Genomic DNA, 11372 nt, shown 5'->3' with positions numbered 1-11372 from the left:
TTCCTTGGATAGATGGGAGAAGGATCTCAATCGTCAATTTTCAGTGACACAAAAACAACACATTATCAGTTGTGCCACTAAGTCATCTATCTGCACCAAAATTCAAGAGACGAACTATAAAATATTGTCCAGATGGTACCTTACACCCTCCAGACTACACAAGTGCTTCCCCACAGCTTCAGACCATTGGTGGCGCTGTGGGAGGGAAGAGGGTTCATTGTTACACATCCTTTCGTCCTGCCCAAGCTTGAAAAACTTTTTGGGGAAAGTACGCCGTATAACACAGAATTTCACAGAATACAAGATCCCAGACGATGCAGCGTTCTTTCTCCTACACCTCTCAAAAATCCCAACTAAACTTTACTATAAATCGCTAGTGCAACATCTACTTAATGCCGCTAAGGCATGTATCCCCCTTTTTTGGAAACAGCAGACCCCACCGACCACCGTGTGTTGGCTGCGGAAGGTGGAGGAGATGAACAAGATGGAGGATTTGGTCCTCACTGCGCAACATCACTGTGAGAAATACTCAAAAACCTGGAATCTCTGGAATGTATTAATTTACTCCGATGAAGGAACAGACCTTTTAAGGTCATAACTTGATAGTGGATGACTCCATAGATCTGGAACGCAAGTCGTCCCCCTACCGCTATCCTCTCCCTGGATTCCCCCACCTATTTTTTTTGTCTTCTATTATTTTCTAGCTTCTATCCCCTCTTTCTCTTTAGGTTATCTATTTTGTAGTTTTTAGGAAAAGGTGAAAAGGAAGTGGAGGGGTCCTATTGCCTTGGGACACTTACACATACATTGGCACACATTATTTCCTGTGGTGTTCACCAACTGCAATTTATGCCTCGCAAAATACAGTTGTGCAATGTTTTTTGTATTATCAATGACTGAATGGAGTGCCTGTAACTTACATGATGACTATATATTGGTTGTAAATATAGGGATCTCTCCCTTTGTTGGCGCTCAATAAAAATTTATGTTTGAAAAAAAAAATATGTACTGTAGCATTTACAGTCATCTCCCTTTACAGTTCAATGAATAGCTGTTGAGTTTTCCAGTAGAGACTAGCCAAGGTTCACTGTGAACCCCTAATCCGGCTGAACCTGGATGGAAGCTATCAGTGCTGCTGACCCAATCTCGCCCGGCAGCTGCATGTACACCAATCAGCCATATTAGGACTTGGATTCCACTTGTTGCACTTTTTTGCACTAAAGGATTGCTTTTACAAATACATTTTAGTAAGTTTGCATTTTTTTTACATATTTGCACAGATGTATGAATTATATTATGTTATATGCATAAATAAGAATTGTTTAAATATTTATTTATTGATTGATTTTACACTGGTTTTATTGGATTTACATGATTTGTAGTTGCCTAATTATTGAATGTCTATGGAAACCTTTAACAATGATGTCATGACAGCAAGCCATCACCAGAGCAGAGCAGTGTCTAGGATGAGTGGAAGGGATAGCCCTGGGCTGGATCACACGTCACAAAGGTGCCACCTTCCTGATCTACAGATAAAGAGCACCTGAGCTACAAGCCACACACTTGTTTGAAGGAGAAGAGCAGACTGCACTGCTTTTCCTGCCCCTGGGACTGGCAGATAATACGGCTGGCACTGTGACCAGGCAGTGCATTCAGGTAAGAAAATTATATTTTTGTAAGTGTGTAGGATAAGAGAGCTGCATGGCATTCCATCAGTTGCACTGATCATCTTAATGCCAACTTTATAACGGAGAACATGGCATTGTTATAGGATGGTGCAATGTTGTAACACTGGCTGAGTGCAATAAAGTGTGCTTCACATGAACTGGATTCACAGGCTGTCAGCCTGCAGATCTCTACCTAAGATGGCATGCTGACATTTGCAGTTCCTCTGAAACTTTTGAACTTTAGCTTTTGCAAACCTGCATTAATAGATTAAAAGTTTCCCCTTGTGCAAGTGTCACATAACCCAGCTCTCTGACACCCCAGCAGTCTGAAGATGTCAGTAATCCCACACCTTGCTAATATCACAGGTAGCAGACACCTGATCTGTGACAGCTACATTGTACACTGACAACAAATGAACTTGTCAGCTAACTCTGAAGGTTATTATAATATTAATATATGACTATAAAGTGCTATGAGTAAAAGGAAAAGCAGTTTTCTTCTCCTTTTCTTGCAGCACTGGGGTTCCCTGCTTAATTCCCACCCCTATCTGCATTGAATTGATATGTTCCTCATTTCTTCAACAATCCAAAATCTTCTACAGCTTAACAGACTTCTCACCAAATAAATTCTACAGTGACCATTCTCACCCGGAGTTTCACAGAACCTTAAGGTTCCACTAGGGCAGTATTTCCCAACCAGGATTCTCTGGAACCTTAGGGATCCTCCTGAGCTTGCTAGGGGTTCCTTGAGCAATAAGCAACTTTTGACTTTCAGACAGTAACCACTGACACCAATGATCTCTTTAGCTATCTGTACATGGGGGCAACCTTTCTAATAACCAAAAACATAAGGAGTGACCATCACACTTATAAGTTGTGAGCTGTAAATATAGTAATCATTAGAAAGGGTTCTCTGAGACCAGAAAGTTATTTCAAGGGTTCCTCCATGTTATAAAGGTTGAGAAAGGTTGCTCTAGAACAGGGATCTCCAAAAATTTCAAACAAAGGGCCAGTTTACTGTCCTTTAGACTTTAGGGGTGCCAGATTGGAGGTAGAAATATCCTGGGCCAGCATCAGTGGGAATAAACATGGTCTCAGGGTGGTCAGTAGGAAGAGAAGCAGTGCCCCATCATTGGTATCAGTGGAAGAAATAGTGCCCCATTGTTAGTGTCAGTGGAATGAATAGTGCCCATCATTGATATCAGTGTAAGGAATAGTGAACCAAGGGTTGGGTAAAGGTTAGCAAAGGGCCACATCCAGCCCTCAGGCTCCAGTTTGGAGACACCTGCTATAGAAGATGCCAGGGGTTCCCTGAGCTGTGGCAGGCTAATCTCCAGCCTGACAGTGCCTTCATAGTTCTGCCACCAATGTATTTCATCAGAGTCGGTGACATGAGACCACTGGAGCATCTTCTCTAGTCTAGTCTCTCAAGGAAGTAAATGCTGATCCAATTATCTTTTTAGCTGCCTGTAAAAGGAGCATTTTTCCACTGACCACCAAGGTAAGGGACATTCTTAGCAATGACCACTAATCTAAGGCTGTCCGTCTCTGCTGACCACCAAAGTAAGGGGAACTTTGCCACCAATGTCAAGGCACAGTACAATTTTTCACTGTCTGCATTTCTGGTTAACATTCTTTTTTGTTGATTATTACTGAATACTGTATAATCCTATGCATCATTATAACTTTCACTTCATTATATGTGTGAGCTGTAGATATAACAATTGTTAATAGATGTTCCTCAAGACCTGAAAGTTATTTCAAGGATTCTCCTAAGTCAAAAAGGTTAAGAAGAAAGTCCGCTGTATAGTATGTGAGAATGTGTGACAATGGCAGATACATTAGACTTTCAGCTCTATTGAAGGATAATGTGAATGGCCAGTGTACTTCATAAAGCTGCATACATGAATAAATATAATGTACACCTTTCTAAATCAACTTTAGACTAAAATGTATATTGTATGGAAATCACCTAAAGCAAACTTAGGTAAAAAACTGATCACTAAAATACTTACTTGTTTGCTGGAACTAGCCAATCAGTGCCTCTGCCATATGCTAGAACTTGCCCCCTGCCATGGCAAAGAAAAGGAGATGTCAGAGAAGTGCTGGCCATTTAAACCTGGAAGGAGCCCCCTACAGCAAACCAGTGAGTATTTAATTGACCCTACTTGTATATTTTGGATAGGAGCAATGATAAGGACCACTGGACCTTACGTTTTGTTTCTTACTTTAGGTCCACTTCAAACTGGTTACAGAAGGCATTTGATTGATTTGTCAGATCAATAGAATTTACCAGCAATTGTGTTCTGTGGTTGGATATACCCACCTGAATATAATTTTAATGGATTGTTTCCCTCTACATCATCCTTTCACAACCTTTTCACCACAGAGGAACCCTTAAAATAACTTTCCAGTCTCAGGCAACCCCTGCTTAAAATTACTATATCTACAACTCATGATACATCAGTGTGATGTCAGTGGGAAGAATGCTGTTTACATTTGTGGTCATTGGGAAGAATTCCCCCCTTAGCCCTCATTCACACGAGGCGGACTCCGTTTCCACGGAGCCTGCCTCGGTCCGCCGGCTCAGCGGGAGATCAGTCCGTTGATCTCCGCTGAGCCGGCGGATGACAGGTCCCTCTCTGCTCACTAAGCGGGAAGGGGCTTGTCAGGCGCCCCTGCCGCCTATGGAGGGATCGGATGAAAATGGACAGCATGTCCGTTTTCATTAGATCTCACCCGATCCGATCTGCCAGCGACGGATCTGGACGTAGGGCCATCTGTCTGCTTTTTACAGATCGGACCGGGTCGGATGTCAGCGGACATGTCTCCGCTGACATCCGTCGCTCCATAGGCTAACATGGAGCGCCCGTTCAGGTCCGCCGTTAAAACTGACAGGCGGACCTGAACGGTCCGATCGTGTGGAAGGGGCCTTACAGATAGGTTCTCACTGACACCATTGATCTTTTTAACTATCTGAGAGGCAGAAATTGCTCATTGCTCAAGGAACCACTAACAACCTCTGGAGGAACCCTAGTTTAGAAATTCTCCTATACATTAGACATTCCATGATTTGATACAGACTGAATGGATTGAATAGTTGTGTCTCCGATTATATCATTTTGGTAAGGAGATTGTACACTCAGGTTGTATAGTGTATGGCCACCTATAGATGAAGAAGATCTCACCACTGGAGTCCTCAAGAATCATCCAAGCATAGAGTCATTTAGCTCACAAGAGTCTATGGCTAAGGCTGGGTTACTATTATGAATTGGATGCGGGTTTCTCCGCATCCAATTCGCACGTCAGGAGATTGTGACTGGCTCTCAATGGAGCAGGTTCATACATCTCCGGGGAGGCTCCGGTGCAAATTGCACAGGAGTCTTGTGCGTCTTCTGGTCCATTTCAGGTCCGAATTCAGCCAAATATTTGGGCTGAAACCAGACCTGAAATGGTGAACAGGAATGCACCAGACCCCTGCTGTGAGCCGCTTTGTGCTTCAGTGTGAACCTAGCCTAAAACATCAGTTTTCAATGAGCTGATTTTTTTTGTTCATGTTTGACCTGTAACAATTGTAAAATAATAAATATAATATTTGACCTTTTGTAACACATGTACAAGTCAGGCTAGTTCCTAACTATCTTTTTTTTCTAAAAGCAAATTTAGTGGATGCCTCACAATACAATTTTTGTTTCCAGCTATTTGGAGATTGATATTAAACTGGAAGATGGAGTTCTGGTTAATTTCTGTTCCTGGAGACAAAACCAATCTGACGGCCCTGGAGAGAATGAATACCGTGACATCTAAAGCCAACCTGTCAAGCAATTCAAAATTTGTAATACCCGATCTGAAGGTGAGTACACAAGTCATAATATCCTAGAGCGGGGAAAACCTTTTCTGCTAGGTGAAGACCAATGTGTTGGTAAGCGTGGTGTCCTGTAGCATCCATTTAGTATGCATCAAATAATCTCTACTAAACAAATGACTACTTTTGGGTGGATTTTTATCATCACAAACCTGTGAAAACCTAATGACTGTCTATGTAGACTCCTGCTGATTTCATCTCAGGGTTACAAGATTACAGATTTTTCCTGCAGACGTGAGTTGTCGTTAAACGGAGGAATAAAACTCTCTTTAATTAAAATAGAAAATTTTGACTTTTTAATTTTTTGTGCTAAATAAAAATTGCACATAAAGAGAATCTTTGGGCTGTATGGACAAAAAAAAAAGTCAGCAGCATACTGTAGCTGCTGACTTTTAATAAAAGGATACTTACCTTACCAGCCTCAAACATTTAAAAACATCTCTAGGAGTTAGCCTAGGTTTCCACTATTGCGACCTGAAGGTCGCGTGGTTTTGCCGCAAGATTTTGCTGCGATTTTGATGTGACGTGAAGCAATGCCTGTGCATTCTTCAGGTCTAAGAACCTCAAGTCGCATCAAAGTTGGACCACAGTAGTGCAGGGACTACTTTCTTTGAAGTCGCACAGATATGAACGGTACTCATTGGAAATCACTGGGTACCACTTGTCATGCGACTTTGCAGTCCCAAGTCGCAGGACAAGTTGTACAAGTGGAAACAGAGCCTTAAAGTAAACATGTCATGAGAATAACATTGAGACACAGCGGACCTCTCTAATCTAAAAATGTTTCCTGGTTGTCTTGCTGATCCATTGGCTTTAAGGCTAGGTTAACATTTGTGTGGGTATTGAAGTGAGTGTAAATCCCACACGTTCCCGCACACGCATGCAGCTGCACTAAATGCACGGGGGGTGACATTAACTCTTAATAGCACCCCAAGCACTGAAAAACGCGGGATGATTCCCACGTGTGAAAACGCACAGTGCCAAAGCTCCATGCAGCTTCCATGATGCCATTTTTTAAAAAAAGGTGCAGGGACCTTTTTCCTGCGGGAAATGCAGGAACAGTAGCCCAATCAAATGAATGGGATTCTGTGCCTGTGCAAACGCAGCATGCAGAACCATACAAATGTGAACTTAGCCTTTGAGTTGCTAACCTGGTTCAAGTATTCAAATAAAGGTTTCTGACTTATCTCTGACTTTCCAGATGGTAAGGTATTGAAGGGGCTCAGATTAACTACAAGACAGCTAGCATTTTTAGAAGATCAGTCCTGGTATTTCCACCAAGGCAAGTTTATTTTAAGAGGGGATGGGCTCTGGGAGTGAAGAAGTTAAAAAGAAAGGTTTACAGAAAACAGTACGTCTTTGCAGTAAATGTGTACAATGTTCATTACACAACAGTGAGGAAGGTGTTCACAACACAACCGCATTTGTTGTTAAATAGTTTGCAGTGAAAACAAGAAGTGACCTTTATCTCCCATACTCCTCAAATCAGACTACAGACAGGATAAAACTACCAGCAGAGATCTGAAAAATGGGAAATTTGATTTGGATTCTAAAACTCTTTTATTGTTTTATTTTTAAATTGGACTTTAAAGTGTGTTGTTTTATATAGATAGATAGATAGATAGATAGATAGATAGATAGATAGATAGATAGATAGATAGATAGATAGATAGATAGATAGATAGATAGATACGGATAGCAGTACAAGCCCAGCATGGGTTCAAATTCTTGCCCACTAAAAATAGAAAAAAAAAAGTTTTGGTTGAACTTACACTTTACATTTCTTTTGTTCCTTGTGTTTTTTTATGTGAAAAGTATAAATTAGTAATCTAGTGTAGCATTAATTTGGAATAGAATAAGCGAGGGTTAGAACCTTTGTTAGGTCTTTGCTGTGGAGATATCCTCTCTCTTCCTTACTGTCTCTTTGTTTATTTTCTTTAGTAGGCTCTTGAGAGTGTTCATTTCAACATGAAATTTCAATCTAGTTTTAGTTATTTTAGTCATCTGATTTGTTTAAATTTTAGTCATATTTTAGTCAACTAAAATCTCCAGTACATAAAATCTAATAGGATTCAGTTAAAGGGGTTGTAAACCTTCGAGGTTTTTCACCTCAATGCATTCTACGTGTTGCACCCCCCCCCCCCGAGCCCCCGTTTTACTTACCTATACCCCCTCTATCTCGTCCAAAAGCCGGTGACTCTGGTCCTGATTGGATTGATTGATAGCAGCGTAGCCATTGGCTCACGCTGCTGTCAATCAAATCCAATGACGCAGGTCGAGGGGGCAGGGCCCAATTGGCATTCGTGTCTATGGATGCAAATGCTGGACTCAGGAGCGTGCCCGCAAGGTAACCCCCTCGGGAGAGCGCTTCTTCTAGGGGGTTATCTGATTGCGGGAGGCGCCGCGAGAGCTGCCGAGGGACCCCAGAGGAGGATGATCGGGGGCCACTCTGTGCAAAACGAGCTGCACAGTGGAGGTAAGTATGACATGTTTGTTATGTTAAACAAATAAAAAACGAACCTTTAGTATCACTTTAAATTTTAATGCATTATTTCTTTAGAACTGCCAAACATTATATACTCCTGGAGTAGAAATCAAATAACATGTTTATTATTTATGGTATTAAGGTTTGAACATGCACTACAGGCACAGATTTAGCCATTGTGATATAAATTCAATTTAGTTTTAGTCATAGTCTTTTGACTAAATTGTCATTTTAGTTTTAATTGTATTTTAGTCATTTGAATTATTTTATTTTCAGTCGTATTTTAGTCAACTAAAATGGTGTTAATTTAGTCGACAAAAATATTTTAGTCGACGAAATTAACACTGGTTCTTGAGAAGGGTTGGAATGCCTTTTTTTTATTTTTGCTATTTGGGAAGATGTGCTTATTTCCTGTCCTCCTGACTTGGAGAGGAAGTGAGGAGATATCTCCCCAGTGATGACACAGTCAGCAATAAAAACCTGAAAGACATTCTAACTTTTTCCTATTCTGTAATTATTCGTGGTTTACTGTATTGTTATGTAACTTTGGAAATGTGCACATTTTTGCAAGCTGTCATATTAATTTTACATACAACGTAGCTGAACACACTGGCAATATCAGAAAGTTTTCATGTTTTAGTGACAATTACATATATAACACATCACATCATTCTTATATATTTGACAATTATAATATCACATTCATATTAAATGCACACAGTGGAGTTATTTACTAAAGGCAAATAGACTGTGCAATTTGCAAGTGAAGTTGCTCCAGAGCTTATTAAATGAGGGAGAGCTATGCTGACTTCCACCATCCAATCATGTGCAAGCAAAAATGCTCTTTTTTTTATATACCTTGCATTGGGTAATTGGGTATTCTTTGCAAAGTGAAGCTTCACCTCATTTACTAAGCTCTGGAGCTATTGCACTTGCAAAGTGCATAGTCTGTTTGCCTTTAGTAAATCTACTCTATTATTTTTTTCACTTTTGAACATAAATCAATAATGAATATAGATTAAAGATGTCTCATCCTATCTATTTACTTTGTTTCCTGAACAGGTGGGGACTCTGGACGCATTGATCGGACTGTCTGATGATCTGGGGAAACTGGATGTCTTTGCTGAAGGGTAAAGCATAGCTTGTTTACTGTACACAAGGTCAGAGGGCCTGTAGTTTACACATACACACAGATCCTGATTGAACCAAACCCTCACCCGATTCTTCGATCTAGAACTAAACACAAGTGACTAGGATCTGTCACAGGCTTGTTTACATATGTGTACACTAATCACAACTAGTAAAAGGGCAGAACCTACATGGTGCTATAGAGAATGGCCGCTGTTAGCGGTGTGGCTCATAATTCACTTCAAATACTGTTCCTTTTTTGGACCTAAATTGTGTTTTGGACCTCAGTCGGCTGTTCATATTGCATAAAGCAGATCTAATGTTAAAAACTGACATTAGGTTGCATTTGCTGCTGCAATAAAAAATAAATATATCAACAGAACAGTGCTGATTATTATTAAATAAAAGAACAATCTATAAATCCATATGTGAAAAATGTTTTGTGCAAATAAATAAAACGAAAAAAAAAAAAAAAGATTTATATATATATATATATATATATATATATATATATATATACATACACAGTATCTCACAAAAGTGAGTACACCCCTCACATTTTTGTAAATATTTTATTCTATCTTTTCATGTGACAACACTGAAGAAATGACACTTTGCTACAATGTAAAGTAGTGAGTGTACAGATTGTATAACAGTGTAAATTTGCTGTCCCCTCAAAATAACTCAACACACAGCCATTAATGTCTAAAACGCTGGCAACAAAAGTGAGTACACCCCTAAGTGAAAATGTCCAAATTGGGCCCTAATTAGCCAAATTCTCTCCCCGGTGTCATGTGACTCATTAGTGCTACAAGGTCTCAGGTGTGACTGGGGAGCAGGTGTGTTAAATTTGGTGTTATAGCTCTCACTCTCTCATACTGGTCACTGGAAGTTCAATATGACACCTCATGACAAAGAACTCTCTAAGTATCTGAAAAAAATAATTGTTGCTCTACATAAAGATGGCTATAAGAAGATTGCCAAGACTCTGAAACTGAGCTGCAGCATGGTGGACAAGACCATACAGTGGTTTAAGAGAACAGGTTCCACTCAGAACAGGCCTTGCCATGGTCAACCAAAGAAGTTGAGTCCATGTGCTCAGCGTCATATTCAGAGGTTGTCTTTGGGAAATAGACGTATAAGTGCTGCCAGTGTTGCTGCAGAAGTTGAAGGGGTTGGGGGGTCAGCCTGTCAGTACTCAGATCATATGTCGCACACTGCATTAAATTGGTCTTAATGGCTATCGTCCCAGAAGGAAGCCTCTTCTAAAGATAATGCACAAGAAAACCCGCAAACAATTTGCTGAAGACAAGAAAACTAAGGACATGGATTACTGGAACCTTGTCCTGTGGTCTGATGAGACCAAAAAAAATGTATTTGGTTCAGATGGTGTCAAGCATGTGTGGCAGCAATCAGGTGAGGAGTACAAAGATAAGTGTGTCTTGCCTACAGTCAAGCATGTTGGTGGGAGTGTCATGGTCTGGGGCTGCATGAGTGCTGCCGGAACTGGGGAGCTACAGCTCACTGAGGGAACCATGAATGCCAACATGTACTGTGACATACTGAAGCAGAGCATGACCCCCTCCCTTCGGAGACTGGGCCGCAGGGCACTATTCCAACTTAACATTCCCAAACACACCTCCAAGACAACTAACTGCCTTGCTAAAGAAGCTGAGAGTAAAGGTGATGGACTAGCCAAGCATGTCTCCAGACTTAAACCCTATTGAGCATCTGTGGGGCATCCTCAAATGGAAGGTGGATCAGCGCAAGGTCTCTAACATCCATCAGCTCCCTGATATCATCTTGGAGGAGTGGAAGAGAACTTCAGTGGCAACCTGTGAAGCTCTGGTGAACTCCATGCCCAAGAGGGTTAAGGCAGTGCTGGAAAATAGTGGTGGTCACACAAAATATTGACACTTTGGGCCCAATTTGGACATTTTCACTTAGGGGTGTACTCACTTTTGTTGCCAGCGGTTTAGACATTAATCGCTGTGTGTTGAGTTATTTTGAGGGGACAGCAAATTTACACTGTTATACAAGCTGTACGCTCTTTAAACTCTTCAATCTGTACACTCACTACTTTACATTGTAGCAAAGTGTCATTTCTTCAGTGTTGTCACATGAAAAGATATAATAAAATATTTACAAAAATGTGAGGGGTGTACTCACTTTTGTGAGATACTGTATATACAGTATATCTATATATAGATCTAGATATATAGATATA

The 11372-nt window shown here is 40.6% G+C and overlaps 1 protein-coding gene across 1 annotated transcript in view; it reads left to right on the top strand.

Annotated features, from left to right (window-relative positions):
* Positions 1–1528: 1528 nt before the first annotated feature.
* Positions 1529–11372, top strand: part of ATP6V1C2 (ATPase H+ transporting V1 subunit C2) — a 75832-nt gene continuing 65988 nt past the window's right edge. Inside the window, exons 1-3 of the mRNA XM_073625384.1 lie at positions 1529–1656; positions 5366–5520; positions 9080–9147. Of these exons, the coding sequence (XP_073481485.1) occupies positions 5395–5520; positions 9080–9147 (194 nt within the window). The 5' untranslated portion in view covers positions 1529–1656; positions 5366–5394. The remainder of the gene's footprint in view (positions 1657–5365; positions 5521–9079; positions 9148–11372) is intronic.

This window comes from Aquarana catesbeiana, linkage group LG04 (assembly GCF_042186555.1).
Source record: "Aquarana catesbeiana isolate 2022-GZ linkage group LG04, ASM4218655v1, whole genome shotgun sequence".
Lineage (NCBI taxonomy): Eukaryota > Metazoa > Chordata > Amphibia > Anura > Ranidae > Aquarana > Aquarana catesbeiana.
Note: the sequence above shows the minus strand (reverse complement) of the source record. Positions and strands in the feature narration are given on the sequence as shown.